Source organism: Hypomesus transpacificus, chromosome 9 (assembly GCF_021917145.1).
Source record: "Hypomesus transpacificus isolate Combined female chromosome 9, fHypTra1, whole genome shotgun sequence".
Taxonomy (NCBI): domain Eukaryota; kingdom Metazoa; phylum Chordata; class Actinopteri; order Osmeriformes; family Osmeridae; genus Hypomesus; species Hypomesus transpacificus.
In genome coordinates, this window is record NC_061068.1 from 11,530,075 (window position 1) to 11,553,554 (window position 23,480).

The 23,480-nt window shown below is 50.2% G+C and overlaps 1 protein-coding gene across 1 annotated transcript; it reads left to right on the top strand.

Moving 5' to 3' along the window:
* Nucleotides 1–1,048: 1,048 nt before the first annotated feature.
* Nucleotides 1,049–23,447, top strand: il17rd (interleukin 17 receptor D). The gene is made up of 14 exons (XM_047026036.1): nt 1,049–1,424; nt 12,894–12,954; nt 13,903–14,028; nt 16,664–16,782; nt 17,089–17,209; nt 17,450–17,494; nt 17,606–17,757; nt 18,775–18,840; nt 18,939–18,993; nt 19,522–19,632; nt 19,843–20,027; nt 20,528–20,656; nt 20,868–21,783; nt 22,013–23,447. The coding sequence occupies exons 1-14, from the start codon at nt 1,305–1,307 to the stop codon at nt 22,135–22,137; spliced, it is 2,331 nt and encodes a 776-aa protein (XP_046881992.1). The 5' UTR covers nt 1,049–1,304; the 3' UTR covers nt 22,138–23,447.
* Nucleotides 23,448–23,480: the final 33 nt, after the last annotated feature.

Sequence of the window (23,480 nt, forward strand, 5' to 3'; positions counted from 1 at the left end):
TGTCGGCGTCAGAGCTATGTAATTAAAAGTCGATGGTGTGAGAGACAAAGGAGTATATCAGGGGGAGGTAGCCATCCCTGCAGGCCACAGGAAAGACGGTGCTGGGCAGTACACAAAGAAAACCCGCCCCCTTTGCTTGTTTACACGGCCAGTTGTCATTTCCTAGACATGGCTGTGCATACATTTTGTTTGTCTTTTTACATGAGTAAATTCTCATCACAAACTTCTGTTTTACAATTAGGGATGCACCATGCACCCGCATCCTTCAAGGGTGGTGTTAGGTTTGTATCGATCACAAGGGGGTGCTCATGGCATCTCTGTTGAACTTTCCTCCAACCTCTTTTAAGGTCCCTCAAGAGCACTCAGAAAACATTTCCTCTATTAAGATTTGAGAGAAAATTATGTTTTTCTTTTTCTTTCATAATGTTCTCAATTTGGCTTTTTCTCATTCTGTTTCTTGTTGGATATACAGCTATGCCTAACCCCATAATAGGTGTATGGTTCAGTATTTACAAACTTATACCGGATTGCAAGAAGTGTTCTCTTTTGCATGACCAAAGGGGAATCTTTCTTTCTCATGATGACTTCAATGGTAACACAAGAGCACTTGAAAGGGGAGATGGCTGTAGCTGTTCAGAAAACGAAGCTTTCCCATGCAGGTTTGGGGTAAACGCCTCTTTGATCTTAATGTCATATGTTGGAGAAATTGGAGAAACTTGGTGAACAGGGTCGTCAGTCATGTAACCCTTGTTTTGTAACAATAAAAGGCCTTCATGTCATGTGGGACTGAACATGTGTACGGAAAAACACGTTTTCCGTACGTTTTCTTTTCATATTTGATACATTAGATAATTTGTATTCTTGAACTGAAGTCAACTTATACATTTGTTCTAAAGGTATAGTTTGTAAGGTAAGGTAGTGAAAAGGAACAACTTTTATCCTTTGAGGGTAGTGGCACCGCACGTCCAATAGTTACTGTGCCTACGGCGCTTCAAGGTGTTTGTAGGAATGGGGCGTTAAGAACCTGTATTGTGTTTGCGTCAGAGCACGCCTATTCCTCTACTGTTAAGACTCGACTCGATATGAAACTTTCTTTCTGGCGGATGCAGGGGGAAAACAACTGATATGCTGCTATTGTTGCTGCAACTTATCAAACTCTGAGGGACGTACTTGTGTCTCCAAGTGAGCTGCGCTACGGGTATAGGTCTAGAGCCCCACCTTGCGGGAAGTCAGTCTCTTCGATAACATCTGAAGCTGCTTGATCCAGAGTCGTGATCAGATGGTCTTGATGGACTAGAGCGGGGATGGCTGCGCGAGCGAGACTATTTTACTTACTTACAACTTTACACCTTTTCTTTAACAACTTTTCTGCGTCGCCAGCCCCTGGCACCAAGACAGAAAGCTCGGAAAAATGCAACTATAAGGTAAAACATGACAATCATCCGAGATATGCTGACAGACACGTCTTCGAGTGTCTGAAAAGTTATAGTGTGTCTTCGAAACTTTAAACTCGTAACGGCACATCTTGCCTTCCATGTTCAATAGTGAGTTAACATTTCAATACAGAAGAATATGATGGCGCCGCGTAAATCTTGAAATTATTTTTCGAAGACGTCTTCAGGTCATATTATTTGTCCTATCTATTTCCAGCCCGTTGATGTGACCTATCCCTCACTTGCAATAGCCTATACCCGATGTAGGCTACAGCAGTGTTATCCGTGAGCGCATTCAACGTTTATAATAAAGTTTGCCTAAACAGTTGAACATTTTGGGATTTAAAGATTTTACAGGTTTACAGGTTTTTGTAAAAAAAAAAGAAATTCTCACAAATGTGTTGAGTGAATTGTCCCTTCCAGCCACCTACTTCTAATTTGATGAAGTAAAAAGTAACAGTATCTAGATCAATGACACCTTAAATTAAATAGCCTTAGAGGTAGGTATGCTTTGAAATGAATTGCTGTTAGTACCTATATTAAGAATAGGATATTACCTGGCTATCCTATTCTTAAATTGCAGTAAGCTAACAAGCACATCAATTTCTATTTTCCCGAATCTACGGGTCTGGTTTGATGTTTGGGCAGTATGCTGAATACCCTCACCCCTTGCATTGTAGCGTTTGTTGTCTTTTCCTGAGCGGCGTCCGCTTGTTTGACTGTGGCAGACGTGCTATTGAGTGAGTGATTGCCCCCACAACGCATTGTCTGCTTGGGGAAGAGTGGCCTTTGAAGTGATTCCCCATAGGAAGCGCAGGGACTGTTTGCTCTATTAAAATTCCTGGCCACTTCCTCTGTCGAACCACAGGCCACCTCCCTCAACAGCCACTTCAAAGTCTTCGAGGATGGTAGACCTATTGCTGAAGGAAACACTTCAGAGTGCTATTTTGCAGGTGTCAGGTAGTATTTTATTCATCCGAATCATAAAGTTACATTCCCATTGCAAGAGAAATATACACTCTGCCAGCCAAATGCATTTCCTAAATGAATAGCCTACCTTTAGCTTCCACATTAGGAACTATAATATCACAAACGACATTACAGGCAAATGATTCGTTTTCCTATGTAGGGGGTGTAAGCCTATGTTCATTGTAGGCATTGCTGAATGGGTATAGTTAAATTGATTTTGAAGCTTATTAGTGTCCTAGTTCCCATGCAGGGGCTTTAAAGGGGGCCGACAGTCCAGCTGAGCACAGCCTGGCTGAGCTGGGGTCTCCGTGAAGGTTGAGGAGGTTGGTTGTGAAGAGAGGAAGAGAGAGGCTGGCCCTGGATTAAAGCTCTTGTCTTCCGGGTCTCCAAGTGCCTGGACCTCAATGCTAGTTTTGTTCCAGGCTCACCATGGGACTCGCTAAGAAGGACGACTACAAATGTATGTGCAGTGCTCTCTGAATGAGCCAAATCCCTCCCTTCCTACAGGAGAATGGAGGCTGCTTTTTCAATACATGACTTTTTCCCCCCATAATTCCCCAAAAGAAAAAAGAAGGAACACTCCAGTAAGCCGGTGCTCATTATGGGATGGATATTAGTAGCTGTGTAATCCTATTCCCCACATCTGGATGTAAACTGATGAATTCAGTCAGCTGGTGAAAGCAACGTCAGGCAGACTCCAAAACATACATCCACAAATTATAAAGTTGAAGAGTGCAGCAGAGCAGGTGTTCAATAGTGGTGACACTGGGGGCTTCAGAAGATGTTACGGACATCTTTTTAAGTCCAAGACCTAGTTTGACCCGGTTTGGGAGTCAAGTGATAGTAATTCAATAATGAACTGTTCCTTCTTTAGAAGCTTTACTTGGAACCACCTATTTCAGTTCTGTTGTTCTGATTCTTTCCTAGTGGTATAAGGACCTGCCTGTGTCCGGTGCTGTGTGTATGAGAGAACGAGTGGTTCTGGGCTGTGAGTGTTGTGCTCCAGTCCCCATCACTGACCCCGAGTCTGCTTGGGATTTACAGTGTCAGAGAGACAGCCAGGGAACAAGGGGAATGTTTTACAATGTCCCCAGACGTACACAAACACAGGGCCGGCCAAGACTCTTTCGAGTGGTGAGCCTACACGGCCCCTGGCTTGACTGCACATGTGGGACAGGACACCCTCTACCCTACCCCTCTCTCTCTCTCTCTCTCTCTCTCTCTCTCTCTCTCTCTCTCTCTCTCTCTCTCTCTCTCCCCCCTCCCTCTCTCTCTCTCTCCCGTTATATATTTAATCAGACCTTTAAGGGAAAACCCCTATTATTCTGTCTTGTAACATCTGGCTGCATATGAATGATATTGGGGGTGCGTCCACGGTGTGGAGGGAGAGCGAGGGAGCGAGAGAGAGAGAGACAGAGAGAAAGAGAGAGAGAAAGAGAGGGAGAGAAGGTAAAAGAAAAAAAAGAAGAAAGTGTGTGCAGTTCATGTACGGAGGGAGGGGACACGGGTGGGGGGGTGGACACAAGTTATTCCTGCGCTCTCCTTCTGAGAAGCATTGAAAACCACCCAACCAGCCCGTAACCTTGGAAGCAGTTTTGTGTGTGTGCTGTGGGAAAGTCTCTGGTTGGTTAGTTCTGAATCAGGGCCGTTCTCCTGGCCTGGCCTGGTGAATGAGGGAGCCACTGCCTTTCAGATGCTCTGCTGCCTTTGACTGGCGGAGTCCCGCTGCTTAGGAAGAAAGGCCTTGGCTTCCTGGTAAACGGGAGGTATGTTAAAAGTGAATTAAAAGTGCAGAGTGTTTGTTGTCCCCAGCAGGGTGCCGCTGATCGGGCCCCGTCGTGCTGTTGTCACACTGAGGCCAAGTGGGGGGGGTTGCTGAAAGAACGGCGCTCATAAGTGTTACCAAGCACAAAACATGAATCATTTGAACACGACGAAAGCCACTTTGTTTGTGTCTGAGGAGTTGACATTTTTTTTTTTTTTTTAATGATTTGGGAATGGTGTGTGATGGCCGTTAACCCCCACACCCATCCGCACACACACAAACACAACTGTTTGGACTTGCGATGGACCAACAGCCCAGCCTAGCCCAGGGAGATGACTGATGACTCATGGCTGCTCCTGACAGATTGAAGTCATTACAATCAATTAGCTGCTCCTTCCTCCTACCTCATCAAGGATCTGCTGCCCTAAGGCGATTCCTGCCAGCAGAACTGGAGAGCAGAGGTTGAGATTACGCAGTTGGCCTCTTCAAAGGCTGCAGGGAACATTGAGTGGACATGAAAGTTGACCCAGACTGAACACTGGTGGGATGCTGTATGTAGAGGGTGGCCGAATAAAATGATTTTGTGTTGCAAAACTATATTGCATATCCTGTGTCTTATATATATATGAAACATACATGTAGACGTGGATAGAAGCTTAGCTCTAAGAGTTGCTGATGTGTGTGCGTGTGTGTGTGTGTTGGTGCAGCGTGGATCTATATCTCCATTAGCCTTTCCATTTGCCGTGCCTCAAATTGCAGCTTCTCTACTTTTCCATTAGGGGAGCAGGCTCGTGTCCTGGTCCTTATTCAGAGCTTGAAGCCCCTGGGTCGCCCAGCATTCTTACTGCATGAAACACTACACTCCAAATCCCACAAGCCCTCTTTCTCCCCATGAAGAAATGTATTGTGCAGTAATGTCATCTGGAAGATCGCTGCTCTGTGAAACCTGGCTTAGCTGGCAGGGAGCGGACAGGATGTCCTCCTTTTTTTCACATTTCGCGTCACTTCTGAGTCGGGAGCCAAGTCTGGGGCCAGTCCACTGTTCATTGTCCCACCTCAGGAAAGGGTTTACATTTTGTTGGGAGGATGACTGAGGCTGAGTGACAAAGACTTCATGTGTGGGTGGTGTGCTCCCAGTATCCATGTCCAAAAGAAAAAGTAGATGTAGTGGTGTGTTAAGTTGACTAACTCTCTCCTAGGCCTTGTTTAGATATTGGCAGCTTGTTGAAAGACATGCCTTCACATGTTCCCTCCTTCAGGCACCAATGCTGAATGTCACACTGGAGTATTATGCAAAACCATTGCGTAACGTAAGGAAATAGGTCAATCCGATTTGTAGACAATAGTCACAGTGCAGGTTCCTGTGCCTCAGCAGAATGAATTGTTTCCTGTCGTGTCAATTAAGCAACAAATCAGCCGCAAGTAATTGTCCAGGATGTTCTCAAATGTCAACAGGACATCGTCAAGTACACACACTCTACATTTGAGCTCCAAAACCACGTCAGAGTTCAAAATGCTTTAGAGCAGAATCGAGTAGACCAACTCCATAGGCTCAGACGAGCTTTGGTTTTTGGCCAGCAGACTAAAACTTCCCCTGGGTGCAGGAGGAGGGCGGGAGGGAGGGAGGTGTCCACTATTCATCACTATGGGGATGTTGGCTGTCCTCCTTCAGAGGGAGAACCAAGGGTCAACTACAGCCACGTGTGGAGAGAGCCTGGAGGTCAGATGTGAAGATGCTTCTCCATCTATCTGCTCCAGAAGACTGGTGGTCGGAGTATACGGCTACTGTGTGTGTTTGGTTCACCCAGGAACGGGAGGACTAGATGCTATAGCTATTTCATTCAAGGATGTTCCATTTGGAGAAAACTGAAGGTTCTAAACTCTCAACGAAACTTTTTTTCCCCCCGAGCCAAGGGAGCAGTTGCTAGGTTCTGTGGGTGACTGAGTGAACTAGAAGATGGTGTTTGGGGCCGGAGAACTCATCAGGTGTCTGATGAGTTAAACAAAGATTCCCCAGCTTTCATAGAAGGACAGGATTCATGTCTGTCGAAGGTATGAGGTACGGCGAAACGTCTGTGTTCACTTGCACTTGGCATCTTTTCACTGGGGTGTCGTTAGGGCATACCGCTCCACTTCGGTGATTTGTCGTTTACTGAAACCCATGGAGGACCAGAGCCTTTGTATGTGTGTTTTTGTTTTCGTGTGCGTGTTCTTCCAGAGCAGTTTACAACGTGTGTCTGTGTGTGTCTGAGAGAGAAAATGCGGAGACCAATGCGCAAACAGGCTCGGCTGTGCGCCGTAAAAAAAGAGAAGGTTTTCTCTAAGTTCTTGCTCAGTAATGTCATAACATGTGGTAGTGCTTCAGCAGGTCGCTGCGACAGACGTTGATGGGAGGGAAACAGGAAAGGCATTAAGGAAAACAGTCAGGGTCAGGGGAGAGAGGGACCAGCCAGATCGCCTGAAGCATCTGATCAACCACCACAGTCCAGAGGCCCCCCTCATCACACTGGACAACTCTCTGCGCCCCACACACACACCCACACACACACCCACACACAAACACACAAACTCTCGCCTACACACGTACCCAGACACACACACATGCTCCTTCTCAGCTTCTCCAGTGAATTTCCCAAATATGTGATTTCAGACACAAAGTCACAGAGGTTAGGCACAGGACGTTCAGTTTAGCGATGTTGTAACAATGTGTTCTCCATTTAGACTTTGAGCCTCTTAAGCCTTTTTCTAGATGGGTGCTAAATTGTACTCTACTGTCCCCCAGTTACTGAGCACACTTTATTAAGCACAGAGTAAATCTCGGTGGCCTGCTTTCTTGAATCATGCGAGCGGACATAAAGACCTCAACGTAAAACAAACCGACCACTGATTTATTGGAAAGACTGGACACCTAACTGTGTCGTTTCCCGAATACGGTCCACACATATCACCTCAGAGGATGTCAGCGACGATCAAACCAGGTTGTAGGTTGCAGGCACTTCCCCGGCCATGTATCCATCTTTACGTTCTCCCTCACTAGATAAAACCTTTGAAAGAGGACTCTGGTTTCCAAGTTGTTTTTTTCCAGCTCCCTGGATAACAGGAGGTCTTCATTCACAAAGCAACCACATCCAGACACAAATGAGCATCAAACGCTCCTCAGCCCTGGCTGCCTCCAAGGCTCCTCATCAAAGCTGCTCCCCTGTTTCAAACAAGCTGCAGCGATCAGGATGTGTGTAATTGCTGAGGCTATAAAGACCAGCTCTTGAGTCGAGTGGAATTGCCTAGATTCGGGACGCTGATAGGAGCTAGCCCCATGGGTGCCACATGTTGACCTGAGGGAGATGGATGGTGGGACGGGAGAGGAAATTAAACGACTGAAAGACAATGCAAATTGGACCACTGGAATATCGACTTGGAGGGCGAAAGACTCACGTTTCGCACAGGCACCTGTTTCATCTCATTGGCCTTTTCTTAGTAGAAGATGTCTGCTCGTGGAGGAAATCCAGCCAGCAGGCCCAGGCTAAGGAGTGATGATTGATTAGCATTGCCAGACCTTGATAAAGGACAACCAGCCAGTTGTAGCAGAGAGGAGGAGAGCAAGCAGGGCTTGGAGTCTAAAATGGGAGACACATGTTGTGGTAATGAGAAGAGTATGTGGGATTACAGGAGAGCGTGGAGAGGCCTGATTAGGCCGGACGCTCCCACAGAGGTACTAATTTCCTCCTTTGGAAGGACTGGACCTGGGGTAGAGCTGGACCTGGGGTAGAGCTGGACCTGGGGTAGAGCTGGTCTGGACCTGGGGTAGAGCTGGACCTGGGGTAGGGCTGGACCTGAGGTAGAGCTGGACCTGGGGTAGAGCTGGACTGGACCTGGGGTAGAGCTGGACTGGACCTGGGCTAGAGCTGGACCTGGGTTTTCTGTGATTATTGATCCGGTGTTAGGAGGGACTTGTGTCCCGGTGTGTGAGTGTTGATGTTTCTCCACAGTAACGTTGCTTTTTTTTTGACAACCTTGTTGTTTTTTGTATCTTCTTGGCATTTGGACAAACAGTGTAAACAAAACCCTCAACATTAGTTTATTTTCACTTCCGGGAGTTCTGAGGCCTTTGGAACAAATCATTTGTTGAAATCATTGTGTTATTGCTGGATAACTGACATCATAGTTAAGCAGATACATGTGAAATGTTCTTTGGGTCTTTTTGTTGTTTTCTTTTTCTTCTATCTTTCTCTCTCTCTTTCCCTTGTTCTTCTGTGTGTTCTTCATGCCAGTTGTACAGTGTGTCTCCACAAGGCCCGTCCCCGCAGGCTCTAGGCTCGTACCGCAGGGGTGCAGCACCGTACACACATGAGCCCAACAAATGTTCCTGGGTCATTAGGAACATGCCACCCCCTGCCCCCCCTCGCCAAGCCCCCCGCCCCATCACCAGGCAGTAAGATTAGTAGTTACAAAACCATAACCCCCTCACCGCCCTCACCGCCCTCGCCTTACCTCCCTCCCTCCCTCCCTCCCTCCCTCCCTCTCTCCCTCCCTCTCTCTCCCTCCCTCCCTACCTCCCTACCTCCCTCCCTCCCTACCTCCCTCCCTCCCTCCCTCCCTCCCTACCTACCTACCTACCTACCTACCTACCTACCTACCTACCTACCTACCTACCTACCTACCTACCTCCCTCCCTCCCTCCCTCTCTCCCTCCCTCCCTCTCTCCCTCCCTCCCTACCTCCCTACCTCCCTCCCTACCTCCCTCCCTCCCTCCCTACCTACCTACCTACCTCCCTCCCTCCCTCCCCTGAGAGCAGCTGTGAGTGAGGGGGGCTTTAATGAATCAGTGCCGGGGGATGGATCCCCATCACATCTGCTCTCCGTTCAGTCGACAGGAGATGATGTAGCCCATGTTTCATCTGAGGAGAAGACACAGCGCCGTACCGCCCCCCTGGAGAAGAGGGACGGAAGGGTGGAGGAGTGGGTGGAGGGTTCGAGGGGTGTGCGGCGGGACGGAGGGGTTTATTGAGGGGTGGAGGGGTGGAGGAGGGGTGTGTGGAGGGGTGTATTGAGGGGTGGAGGGGGTGTGTGGAGGAGTGTGTGGAGGGACGGAGGGGTGTATTGAGGGATGGAGGGGTGTGTGGAGGGGTGTATTGAGGGGTGGAGGGGAGTATTGAGGAGCGGCGGAGGGGTGGATGGGTGTATTGAGGGGTGGAGGGGTTTGTGGAGGGGTTCCCAAGCAGGGATCAAACACATAGTTCCCCCTACTCTTTCCAGATCTCTCAGCTGGTGTGTGTGGAGTTGTTGTCTCCATCTGGCTTGCTGCTAATGGGCTATTTAAAGAGAACCATCTCCCCTCATAACTCTGCCGCCCTGCGTATGTTCTCATTCGATTGATTTCAGGTGTGAAGTTGGCTGCCAGAGAAAACAACAACAGCCAGACTTTGATTCTGACCAGAGTCATTTAAACACCAGTTGTGACCAACCAACAAACAATACACCCATCTTTATCATGAGCAGGATTATAGTCTTTACCTTGTCCAGCTCCAACCCTCACTTAGCTAAGCAGCCATTTGAGCAATATCCTCTTGAGTGGAGAAGAGGCACTGTGCTGAAGGACAAATGTTCCGGAAAGGTCTTCTGGTGCCTCGGGGGGCTGCGTATGGGAGGGCCGGGCATGTCTGTGAAGCAGTCTCTCTGTGTCTCCCTCCTTTCTCTCCTTCTCGCTCTTTCTCTCCTTCCCTCCCTCCCTTTGCCCTCTTTCTCTCTCTCTCTCTCTCTCTCTCTCTCTCTCTCTCTCTCTCTCTCTCTCTCTCTCTCTCTCTCTCTCTCTCTCTCTCTCTCTCTCTCTCTCTCTCTCTCTCTCTCTCTCTCTCTCTCTCTCTCTCTCTCTGATGATGTAATTATTGTTATTATTCAGACAGAAGGGAAGATGGAACACCTGGTTTCAGATGGTGCCTTTACACAGACAGACACAGACCCGCACACACACACACACACACACACCCATACACACACACACCAGTCTCTCACCTGCTGCTTGGCTCTGTTGAGACTTGTCTCACTGCTTTATGACTCCGCGGCACGCCACCCTCTCATGCTCCATCCGGCGCTCCTCGCACACAGCAGCACCCTTTCCTCTCCTCCCTTCCCTCCCTGCTTTTATCATGGGTTTTATCTTCTCATCGTCAGCCGTGGAATTTCAGGGGAATCGTTTCAAGGAAATTGTGCGGTTTGAACGAGAGCGGACGGGGTCCCATCAATTCCCGTTCAGAGCCGTTGCAGTCCTCTTGACTTATGACCGCCTGGGCCTGCGTTTGGGCCGCTCTGTGCCCCCTGTAGCCAGGATGTGTTAGCCGCTGTTCGAAGTGACCCGGGCTCTGACCCTCCTCTCACCTCGCCGCCAGCAGGAAAGCAGCTCCGGGGCCACGCTGCTTGTGAAGGGAGGGGGGGGGGGGGGGGTGTGGGGGGGGGGTTTATGGAGCCCTGCCACAGCCCTGGGCACCCCCTGAGCTGTGTCCATTTGATGTTTTTAAGACTTCTGTTGACTCGTTATGGAGAGGGAGGGAGGGATTACTTAAAAGTACGAGAGGAGCGACATCAGACAAAACACGAAAGTCTTCATCCTCAACTCCTAATATCCATCTCACAAACATTAAAAGGGCTTGTTTTGGTGTGTGCATTCTTCGGTTTATGACAGCTGTGGGGGATACTTTAAGGGGTGTGTGTGTGTCTGTGTGTCTGGCTGAATGTGGGCTTGTTTCTGACGCGCGCGCGTGTGTGTGAGACTGTAAATTGTGTGTGTGTATATGGTGGGAAGGGAAGGTGTTGCAGGGGAGCGTGTGCAACAGGCTTATTAGCAAGCGTTGCGCCCCCCCCCCCCCCCCCGCGCCCCTCCCTTTCCGCTGCTCTGGAGGTGTGAGGCTGTAGACGGCGGCATTGGGGGTGCGAGGCTCCAGGTTGGGGTCAGGGGGAGGGGTTTAATGACTGTGGGGCTCTTCTGATTGGTTGCAGGTGTGTGTGGGGGGCCCACGCAGCTGCCCGTCTGCTGTGACCCCCCCCCCCCACCCCTCCAGACCCCTGCTGGGAGCAGGGTGTTAAAGCCCAGGAGAGCAGAGACCAGGCCCATTAGACAGCCCCCGCGGCCCGCCCCCCGACACCTCGCTCTGCCACCGCCCCCCTCCCCCCTGCCAGTAAACACAACGTCCCTTCACTGACATTTGCCTATTAGACGGACTAGGAAGGGGGCCCCGGAGTGACTTTTGACTTTACGATAGCGTTCTCAGAGATTCCAGTTTGTCCTCCCCTTGGAAGGGGAGCTCTGTGGTAATGCAGCAGAACTGGCAGCTGGAGGGTGGACCTGGCAGAAGCTGTTGAAATGTGGGAGAACCTGTTAGTATGACGGAGACTCGAGGCCACAGCTTTGGGTTCAGTGGACGAGCGAGAAAGCAGAGAGAGAAAGGGAGGAAGCGGATGGCTTCAGTCCAACTGTGGTCCTTTTTTGTCTCGTTTATAACCCTTCTTTAACATCTGCTGCAGGTCTGGACTGGCCTGGGGGTGGGAGATGGGAGGTGTGGGGTTTGTGTGGGGGTTGACCTGGCTGGAGGCCTTTTTAATACACTTCCTGGGAGGAGGGGAACATGGGTAGTGGAGTTTTATTGGTCTTGGTACATTCATAGACAGAGCTATAAACCTTATAATGAATGGCGATTCACTTGGACAAGCATTCTTTTAAATCCCTATTTAATCAATAACTGGCTGATTCATAAAATCACTTATACTGTGTTTTCCAGCCAGTTGTTTCACAGTTCCACAACGTTGTCCCAAAGTTATCTGTATTTGTAGTGAATTCCGGTCTCTCAGTGGAGCCGGATCTTGTCCCAGGCTTTGTCTGGCTGCCTTGTCAGGGTTAATTGTGTCGTATCGTGCCCTGCTGATAAGGGCTTCCTCTCTCTGCACCAGCCTGATGGAGGAGATTAGATCTCTGATGGGGGTGTGTGTGTGGGGTTCTTGTCTGTTTCTGCAAGCCGGCCTCTCTCCCCCTCTCTCTCCTCTCAGCCCTGCCAACCGGCCTTTCTCCTCTCTCCCCCCCTCTCTCTTCTGTCTGCCAGCTTGTTTCACTTCCCCTCTCCTCTCAACTCTGCCAGCCGGCCTTTCTCCCTTTCTCTCTCTCCTCTCTCCCCCTCTCTCTCTCCTCTCTCTCTCCTCTCTCTCCTCTCAACTCTGCCAGCCAGCCTCTCTCCCCCTCTCCACCTCTCACTCTCCTCTCCCCCTCTCTTTCCTCTCTCCCCCTCTCCCCTCTCTCTCTCCTCTCTCCCCTTCTCTTTCCTCTCTCCCCCTCTCTCTCTCCTCTCTCCTCTCTCCTCTTTCCCCCTCTCTCTCTCCTCTCTCCTCTTTCCCCCTCTCTCTCCTCTCTCTCCTCTCCTCTTTCCTCTCCTCTCTCCCCCTCTCTCTCCACTCTCTCCTCTCAACTCTGCCAGCGTCTCCTGTCTTTACACATGCTCCCTATCGAACCCATCCCGACATAGTGTACACCGTATGTCATTAAATACATTAGATTATATATCGCTATATTTTTTATATGTACGTATATTACTGTCAAATATGTGTGTTTCATGGAGAGTAATCTGATAATCCAAGTATCGGTTTACTCTCTGTCAGATCCATGTCAGTTACGTAACGTTTTTGTGAGCCTTTGCTGGCTTTGGTGTTTGCTGTTGTTGCTGACTTCCTTCTGTCTCTGTGCACAGGTGCTCCAGTCTAGCTCTGACGAGAGCGTCCGCAGGCTGGGGATCACGCTCCGCAGTGACAGTGAGTAGCCTCGCATGCATCGGAACCAGCCGCAAAACTCAACAACTCAAATACGTTCAGATTTACAAGAGCTCAAGTATATCATGTCCGGAGAGAAAAACTCTTAAACAGATCTGTTCTGAACAGAAAAATGCCATTCAGTATTCAAATGTAAAAGTTTTCCAAACTTTCAGGCATTTTGACTCCTTGTTTCCCACTGAGGGAGTGTTTTCAAATCTTCCCAGCCTCAGTGGAGAACCCCCCAGCCCCAATCCCCCAATCCCCCATGCCCCCCAACCCCCATCCCTAACTAACCTTTGTTAGTCCAGAAGTCAAGTTTCTCTCCTGTAGCCAAATCCTGCGTTCCCCCTGGTGGTGGCTGGCCTTTGTCCTTGACTGCTGGAGGGAACGGCTTTGCTCCTTTAGCATCACAATCAGCCTGAGCTCAGAGGCCGGGGGTAGGGGGGGTGGCATTGTAGGGGGGTGGGCGTGTGCAGGACACGACTGGCTGCTCCTCTTCCTCCCTCTTCATCTACCTGCCTCTTTCCCAATGAGATGGCTACCGGGGAGGGAGGGGGGAGGGGGGGGTGTGGGGGAGGGGAGGACGGGAAGACACGGAAGAGAAGGAGAAGAGAGGTGAGAAGTCGCCTTGCTTGGCTGGACATTGCCACCCCTCCGTATCCCGCTGAAACAATGTGTCAAAAAGTGCTGAGGAGTACCCAAACCAAAGCGGCCAAGCAGCAAGGAGAAGGTCACTGTTATGGAGAAAGCTCCTCAATAATACAACATGGTGAAAGGCCTCGGGGTGTAGCTCCATTGAAATCTTTGGAGCGATTGTTTTCGATGACCCAACCTCCAACCTCCTCGATGATAATAAAACATTGTGAAAGGCCTTCGGATATAGCTCCACCGAAATCTTTCGAGGAATTGTTTCGATGAACTCTTTTTGTCTCTTTGTCCTGTCCCCAGACTGCTCCCTGAACTGGAACCCGCTGGGGAAACACGCCATCCATGAGGTGACCAACGTGACCTTCAGCCACTTGGCCTGTGACAGCCAGGCGGCTGTGGTGGTTCACTGGATGCCCAGTCCCCTAGGTACTGGATTTCACTTTTGTCTACCTCTCTCTGTCTCTGTCTCTGTCTCTGTCTCTGTCTCTGTCTCTCTCTCTGTCTCTGTCTCTGTCTCTGTCTCTGTCTCTGTCTCTGTCTCTGTCTCTGTCTCTGTCTCTGTCTCTGTCTCTGTCTCTCTGTCTCTCTGTCTCTCTGTCTCTGTCTCTGTCTCTGTCTCTGTCTCTCTCTCTTTCTCTCTCTTCTCTCTCTCTTTTCTCTCTCTCTCCCTTGGCTCTCTCTCCTCATGGCCAGACCCATGGGTTGTGCCATTTCCCTCACCATGCCTGGTTGCTCACAGGCAGTGATTTATCTTCCGTGTCCCGGACATGAGCTGAGGGGAAGAGAGGAAACACGAGAGAGGAGAGGAGGGAGAGAGAGACAGAGAGAGAGAGGCCCGGAGCTTCAAAGCCCTGTGCTGTGCTGGCTCTGTCTGTCCTGATCAAAGAGCCAGGCCCTCCTCTATCCTTCCTTCCCTCCCTCCCCCCCCCTCCGTCCCCCTGTAGGCTTACTCCTTAACCCTGACTGTCACACCACTCTGGCCGAGAAGGAAGGGATCCATCCCTGCACACACACAATGCCGTGATTTGTCTCCGGAAGAATGTGTGTGTGTGTGTGTGTGCGAGAGAAAGGAGTGTGTGAGGGTGTGTCTAAACCAGTGTAGAGAGTAGAGTTCAGTGTGCGCCCATGCATGCGTGTGACAGAGACCAAAGAGACGGGGAGGGAGGAGGGAGGGAGGGAAGCCTCCTTTGCTTCCGGTGATGGGTGTGTGTGTGTGTGTGTGTGTGGGGTGGGGGGGGGGTGGGGGGGGGGGGTGTCTGTTGAATCCGGTAACGTGAGTGCCTCAGCCCCGGCCCGGTGACAATGCGCCCTGTTGTCTTTTGGAACCCTAATCCCTCTGGCTCAGGACTCAACACTGCTCAGGTGGGCCCACAGAGTATAAGGACATGGAGAGAGAGAGAGGGAGAGAGGGAGAGGGAGAGGGAGAGGGAGAGGGAGAGGGAGAGGGAGAGGGAGAGGGAGAGGGAGAGGGAGAGGGAGAGGGAGAGGGAAAGGGAGAGAGAGAGTGACGGGGTGAAGGGAAGAAAAATACAAATCGGACTGCGAAAGATGAGAGAGACAAAGGGAGGGGAGGGGAGGGGTATGAAAGGCTAACTGCATATGAGAGGAGAACATGCCTGAAGACAGCACAACCAGTTGGACAGCTTTTGTGTGTGTGTGGTGTGCGTGTGTGTGTTCGTTTCCGTGATCTTACCCTGGGTGTCTCTGCGAGTATGTTGACTGTGCAGCCTGATGCTATCAGAGGTGGTGTGGAGTTACACCCGCCACAAAGAGACCAGGCTCTTTCAGCTCCGCTCCCCACTGGGGTAATAGGAACCACACTGAGTGTGTGTGTTCCTGTTTCTGTCTCTGTGTGTTTGTGGAACAGAGTTCTTAACGTGCATGTGTGTGCTTCTGTGAGCGTGTGTGTGCGCGCGCCCGTGCATGTGCGTGCTAGAAAGCGAGCCTGTGTGTGTGTGTGTGTGTGCGTGCAGACGCGAGTGTGTCAGGATGAGAGAGAGAGCGTGTGTGTTGTTTGCCGCCGCTGCACTCGATAAGACAGAAATGCAATTAGAAGAGAGGAGCGCTGGCACATGTAGAAGGACATGGGAATGCTCTGTTGGCACGCAGGGTCCTGTGGCACCGCCGGTACAGCCTCTTCGGCACAGTCACATCATGGTACTCATAAAACACAACAACTTAGGGGGGTGGGGTTAAACGGTCTCCTTTTTGTGCGTGTGAATTCTTCGGACTCCCAGGAGTCGCAGCCTTGGAAACTCGAAAGTTGTGCGTGTGTAGACACAACAGTGTTAAGTGCAGGTTACTCCCAAGTTCTGAGAGGCTCCAAGTAGCAGCCTCCTCCTGTGCCCCACCCTGCTCTCCCTCCCCCCTCCCTCTCTCTCCGCTCCTGGTCTTTCCATTTCCATCCTCATACTTCCGTCTGAATCGAGGAATAATCGGAACAATGCTTTTGCATGGCAGGTTTTCCGTTGTTTTTTTGCACACAAGTTAATATTTGCCTTGATGCCCTGTTTGCACCTGGCATCAACATGCGCCTTGGTGGAACCCATCCCAGATGGACAGCTATAGGCTAAGTACAGGTGTGCCACATCGAAGGACCGCCCACTCAACTGACGTCCACTGCTTGAGAACTCATTTGCAGGCCAACGGCGGCAAATCAGCATTTGGATGCAAATGGAGATGATGTTCTTGTGTATATAGAGAGGGGAAGTGAGGTACGATCACAAGAGGTCACTGAAAGCAGGTGGAAATGCATTCTGATGCCAAGTGAGACCTGACGTACTTAGAGATGTCCGCTTGGGATCGGATCACCCAAGATGCGTGTGAATGCTAGGTGTAATCACGGGCTCTAGTTAGCCTCAGGCTAGCTTTGTTTATTTCCACCATTTATATTTTTGTCTCGGTAGTAATATCCGCTACAGGTCGTCCACACCACACATTAGGAAACACTGCCCTGTCTGACCCAGTTGTGTGTGTGCCCCAGGTGTGTGTTCTAGGTGTGTGTCTCAGGTGTGTGTGTGCCCCATGTGTGTGTCTAACCCAGGCTTGTGTCTGTCCTCAGGTATCGAACACATCAAGGGGTTCAGGGTGTACCTGGAGGACAAGAACCCAGAGGGGAAGCAGTGTCAGCACATGATCCTCAAAGAGCCCCGGCAGCTCAACTTCTCCTACAAGAACGTGGTGGGTAACCTCGACCTGGGGACTGTCTGGGGAACGGACGGGAAGATAGGTAACAAACATGTCAGAGCAATGGACCAATCACCTGTGGGAAAAGAGTCTGCGGGCAGTGAGAGGCCGCATAGCCATTGGTCCTTTATGTAACATGTGAATGTAACATTCACATGAATGTAACATTCAATGTTCCGAGGTAAACAGTAATGTGAAACGATTGAAAAAAATCCAATGCGTGTGTTCTGTTTTAGGATGTGTTTGTTTGATGCAGAATACCGTTCCTCCTGCTCATTCTGTTGTGTTTCTGTGTGACAGAGGCTGAGCTCGCTGCCCTTTCCTGGCCTGGCCTTTGAGACGGACTACATGGTCCGGGTGGTGCCCTTCCCCACCTTCATGAACGACAGCTTCTTTCCCCCATCCTTCCTCAGGACCAACTGTAAGCCTCCTCGGCCTTCCAACTGTCTGTGTGTGTATGTGTGTGTCTGTGTGTGTGTGTGTGTGTATGTATGGGTGTGCGCAGCCATGGGTGACCGTGTGTGTGGGTGTGTGGTTTTACATGTCCTCGAAGACTCACAAGAGTGGTAGCTGGGAGTGTTGATGGAGAATCCTGTTACTGTTTTGATGGAGAATCCTGTTCTAACCGGTTCTGTCCGTCCGTCCCCCCGTCCCCCCCCAGCCTGCGAGGTGCTTCTGGGACCAGACAACCTTGTATGCAAACCATGTGAGTTCAAATATTTCCTCTCATACTGCTTGACAGATACAAGGTAAACAAAGCTATTTTTGCTCTGGATCATTAACTCTGGCTCTCTCTCGTTCTCCCGTCGTTCTCCAGTCTGGAAGCCTAAGAGCCTCAACATCTCCCAGCTTGGCTCCAGTCTGCACGTGGCGTTTGACCCTGCCCCCTCCACCTTTGGCTTCAGCATCTACTACCTGTACTACAAGCTCCGCCAGGAAGGCCCCTTCAGGCTGAAACGCTGCAAACCGGTAAGAACTTCAAGCAGAACCTCAGCGAGGGTAATGGATGTTTTTATATCGGACATGGAGGAATTGGTGGTCTTGTATGACCTGGTCTGGTCTTGTATGACCTGGTCTTGTGTTGTATGACATGGTCTGGTTCTGTACGGTATGGTTGGAAAGGATACTGTCTGCATAGCTCTGGTACACCGGAATGTTCCACTCTGAAGTACCTGGGCCTCATGGGAGATGACAGATGACCCTTCATTCCTCTCGGACTGGGGGTCGACACACTCCCAAGGCCCACACACAAACACACTCACAAGTACCCCCCTCACACACACTCACAAGCCCATCCCCCCCCACACACACAAAAACAGAAAGTCAGTGCTAGAGTGTTTTCCCAGTCAGGCCTCATTATTGTGCAGTGCTGACTTTGGGAGGAGAGAGTTCTCAGGCTGCAGCAGAGAGCTATGGGCTCCTGTTGGACTGTCCCAGCTGCTGGGAAAAGCACGTCAACTCCCCCGATCCTCCTGCGGTCTCCATTGATCTACCCTATCCCGTGGTCTGCTTCTGGTTTCTGACCAATGAGGAGAGCTCTGAGCCCCTTGCGGGTCTCGGTGATACCTTGACGACCAATCTGTGAGCTGCAAACACGGGTTGTTGTCCAAGATGCCTACGTCCCTTTGTGGAAAACGGATGCTCACAGAAACCTCCTGGAGAACGCTTTAAGGTTCCTCAGGGGCCACGGGGGACGATGATCCCCAACCTGCAGGGATGTGGAGCTGGAACAGGCCGTGTCTGTTCCTGTCATCACGGGCAGGAGCAGGGACAGAGGGGAGACGGAGACCGTCTGGGTTTTTCTGGGTAGACCCAGGTACTCCCAGTCCTCCTGTTGGAAGCGCTTGGCCAGACCCCTCCTCTCCAGCCTGGGCCGGGCAGCTGTGTCACGGTGCGGATCGGGCCACGTCCTCCGCTGAACCTGTGTGTTTCTCCCGACATGGCGGAACTCTGTTTAATGGCCCCGTCCTTTTTTGTGTTTTGCAGGAATTCACTTTGCCTAAAACGACGTGTGTCCTCCAAGATGTAACACCAGGGACGTATGCCATAGAGGTACAGATGATGACGGACGCGAAACAAACGAACACAGCATTCACACATACGTCATGAAACGGGTTGGCTCATTTAGTTTCTCTGTCTTCATCCCCCAGCTGAGAGATGACAGCAACAACACCAGGAGACAGGCTCAGTACCATGTCAGTCAAGGTAGGAACACACACACACACGTCAGTAACACCACATCTGATATTTTCGAGTTCCCATCATACTTTCAACTCCACACTTACTAGAATACAGTCAGTATATGCCATTGTATTCATTCCATAGAATTACATTCATAGTATTACATTATAGAGATGTACACTATGTCACAGTATTCCATTATAGAGATGTACAGTATGTCACAGTATTACATTATAGAGATGTACACTATGTCACAGTGTTCCATTATAGAGATGTACAGTATGTCACAGTATTCCATTATAGAGATGTACACTATGTCACAGTGTTCCATTATAGAGATGTACAGTATGTCACAGTATTCCATTATAGAGATGTACACTATGTCACAGTATTCCATTATAGAGATGTACAGTATGTCACAGTATTCCATTATAGAGATGTACAGTATGTCACAGTATTCCATAGAGATGTACACTATGTCACAGTATTCCATTATAGAGATGTACAGTATGTCCAGTTCGGATGGTGAGTTTGTTCTCCTGTCTTGTGCAGTCCACTCTCCGTGGGCGGGGCCTATCCGAGCCATGGCCATCACCGTCCCGCTGGTGGTCATGTCGGCCTTCGCCACCCTCTTCACTGTCATGTGTCGCAAGAAGCAACAAGGTGAGTCCAGACGAATGGTCGACCACAGCTTGAGGAGAGGGAGGGAGGGACTCTGGTCTTCAGGCCTAGTGAGATGCTCCTGAAGTGACTCGTCTGTTTTCTAACTGGGGTGGTTCCGATGAAGCTCCGGACACGGTGCTGCTCTTCTGCCAGGCTCGGTTCTTCCTCCCTGTCCCTTCATCTCTGTCTCCTCCCCATGTGCGAACGCAGAGAACATCTACTCGCACCTGGACGAGGAAAGCTCCGAGTCGTCCTCTCACGTCACGGCGCTGAACGCCGACCGACCCAGACCCAGACCCAAGGTGTTTGTCTGCTACTCCTCCAAGGACTGCCCCAAACACCAGACCGTCATCCAGAGCTTTGCCTTCTTCCTCCAGGACTTCTGTGGTTGTGAGGTGAGGCCCACAGAGGTGGCTGGATGACAGATGAGATCGTCATAAGACGTCGTTTGGTCAGCATTTGTTGTTTATACAGCAGGTGGACCTGCGATCTAACTGAGGTGGATATGGTTGTGAGAGACAAGCAGGAGCAGGTTTAGAGTGCCACCTACTGGCTAATATCTGGAAATGCCACTTTTAATGTTTCAGAGTTTCAGTAAGTGTTATTTCACTTTGATGTGAACACTCAAATATAAGTTCTCATCCCGGAATGACAGTCATAATAATATTTTGAAGAGACAGTACCACTTATTACCCCTAATTATCTTGCTATGTTTGAGGTGTACCAGAGGTGATGCTGCCCATTAAAAGTGTACTGCTGTGTGTTTATAACAACCATCTGATATGGAGATCTGCCCTCCTGTAGATTCTCACTCCCAACACCAGGAGATGGAATCAAACTGTGATTCAGCTTATCAACCAGCTCACGAGGAGAATGTGTGTGGATGTGTGTGTAGGTGGTGCTGGACCTGTGGGAGCACCTGGAGATCTGTAAGGAGGGCCAGATGTCGTGGCTGAGCCGGCAGATAGACGAGGCTCACTTCATCATCACTGTCTGCTCCAGGGGCCTGAAGCACTACGTGGAGGTACTCAGTCACCGCTGTCTGGCAGGAAGCATGACTTCATGTACACTGTTGTTGTTGCTCTTTATAGACTGAAAAGTGCAGTTAATCTTTTTTTTATTCATAGAAGACAAAACTATGGAATAACATTAAATGTTTTATGTATATTTTATATGTATTTGACATATGAACAGTATGAGTGTCTCATTTCTTCATGTGTTTCCACCCGTTGTAGAAGAGGAGCCGTAAGGGCAAGGCCCCGGCTAGCCGAGCGGGCTCCAGCAGCACCGGTTCCCCGGGCGTGGCTGGCTCCAGCGGCGCGGAGCTCTTCATCGTGGCGGTGGCCATGATCGCAGAGAAGCTGCGCGAGGCCTGCCAGAGCTCCCAGGACCTGTCTCGCTTCATGGCGGTGTACTTCGACTACTCCCAGGAGAGCGACGTGCCCACGCTCCTGGGCCTGGCGCCCAGGTACAAGCTGATGGACCATCTGCCGCAGATGTTCTCCCGCCTCCACTCCCGCCAGGCCGGCCCGGCCGAGCACGAGCAGCAGCCCCTCAACGTCTCCAAGAGGAACTACTTCCGGAGCAAGTCGGGCCGCTCGCTCTACGTGGCCATCTGCAACATGCACCAGCACGTGGCCACCGAGCCCGACTGGTTCGAGAGGGGGCTGATGCCGGCCCCGCTCCCCGCCCCCCCGCTCCCGCCCCAGAGCCTCCGCACCGCCTCCACCTCCGACTCCGTGGCCAGCTCGGCCACTCCTCCCCTGGAGAAGTTTGACTCGGGCCTGGTGCTCAACGAGGTGGTCTTCAAGTCTCCTTCGGACGGCGAGGGGACCCTGAGGAGGAATGTTCTGGTGCTGCCCCCCAGCCTCAGCCTGGGACACTGCTCCCTGCCCGGGCCCAGCTCCTGCCAGGCCCATGAGGATACCTACGGGGCTGGGGGCCCCGCCTCGCACGGTGGCTACCCGCCCCTTAGAACCTCTCCTCAGGGGGACGGCTCTGCCAGCCCCCCTGAGATGCCCCGGGACTCGGGCATCTACGACTCGTCCGTGCCGTCATCAGAGCTGTCCATCCCCCTGATGGAAGGGCTGTCCCCAGACCAAGCTGACACCTCCTCCCTGGCCGACAGCGAATCCTCCTCCTCGGGACTGGGTAAGACTCCTCCCCCAGACTCCTCTTGAAGATGGCAGAGTCAGTTAAGCTTCCTGTTTTATTTAGCTGATGTTTCCTGCCCATTACATTATCTGTCTACTCTAGGCTCGGTTTAACCCGATTCTATCAGTAGCCGTGAGAAAGGAACATAGACTAAGCCGCCTGTTAGTGGGGGCTGCTGTATGTGGAGCTTGCCTAACTGTAGTCTTGTGTGTGTGTGTGTGTCCAGGAGACGAGGAGCCCCCTGCTGTTGGTTCCCTGCATTGCACCGTCCCCACTGTGTGTAAAGCCCAACTGCACCACCACCACCACCCAGAGCAGAGTGAAGGACTGACTCCTGTAGCACCCTTGTAGTGGGCCCTCCCCCCCCACACACACCTCCCCCTCCACACACCTCCCCCCACACACCTCCCCCCCCCCACACACACACACACACCACCCCCCCACACCACCCTCATGACTCCCTGGGCTGTGTTCCATTCCGGTGTTGTTCCCTCCGCGTCACCATTCACCTGAAAGGGACCAATGGAAATGGAATACTCCCCTGTTCACGAAGGGAGCTCACGACCCACACAACCCTGGACTTGCAACGCCACTTTAATGTGTGACTATTCAACTTTAGTAACAGACTCCTTAAACCTCCAGAAAGTGACAACTGATTACCCAGAGTGCACTGTCACATGCTCCACCATTCGTGGGTTAAGTCGGGTCGATGTCATAATCCGTATGTTTGTCAACTGTGGGAGTACCTGCAGTGGTGTGAACCATGAAACAGCAGCAAGGAGCTATCTAACCAAAGTGGTTGTATCGTTTTACAACCTACCCCCATTTAGATGTCATATGTTAGTGGTTCAAAGTCCTTCAGATCAGCACCTGTCAGCTCTTACCAGGTTAACATTTTTCTTAACGGCTAAGTGCTTTTAGACTGAGTGCCAGTGGGTGTTGGCTGTGCTGCAGTCCTATACTGGGTAGAATGTGGAATGAAGAGGGGACAATCTGTGCATAGTTCTCTTTAATTTATTGTCAATTAAATCAGTTTGGAGGCACACAAACAGGGTTGGTTACAACGTGCTCAAAAGTATTTGTGTTGAAGCACTTTTTTATCTTTTACATTGTAATGTGATATTCCTTTTATTGACCCACAACATTGTTTACTATTCTAAAATCCTCATTAGATTGGGATTGTATTACGATATCAAACATTTGTGAAATGGCTCATCTCATGAACAGTTTTTCCCAAAACAGAAAACAATTTCACTGATACTTTTGTTTGAATTATTTTGCCAAACCCCTCATTTTACGATTTTTTTGTTTGAGTTGTAATTTCACTTTAACAGTATTTTTTTTTTAATGTTTTAATTTCATACTAGATAACTTCCAAGTCAAAATATATTTCAGAGTTAGGTAAATGTACACCTGTATGAATCCTTACATGTTTGGAACACATGTAGAGGTGAATTTTAAATGAAGTTTCAATATTTTGCTATTGTAAATATAAAGTATGTGGTTTGGAAATATTGGTTCTGTTAATGTGTTGTATTGTTGTTTAGATTATTAGTCTTTTTCTACATATATATATATATATATACCTTTGTACTGTTTTATAGTACCCCAATGTAGGAATTAGGCATCAAGTGAATAAACGTTTTCTCTTTCTCCATAAAGCATGTATGATTCCTTCCTAATGACCTCAAACC

Excerpts from the sequence above, each read along its gene's own strand:
- il17rd (XM_047026036.1), top strand. The coding sequence starts at position 1,305 with ATGGCTGCGCGAGCGAGACTATTTTACTTACTTACAACTTTACACCTT. Across the intron at positions 1,425-12,893 it reads CGGAAAAATGCAACTATAAG|GTGCTCCAGTCTAGCTCTGA; the intron begins GTAAAACATGAC and ends CTCTGTGCACAG. Across the intron at positions 18,841-18,938 it reads CAGGGACGTATGCCATAGAG|CTGAGAGATGACAGCAACAA; the intron begins GTACAGATGATG and ends TTCATCCCCCAG.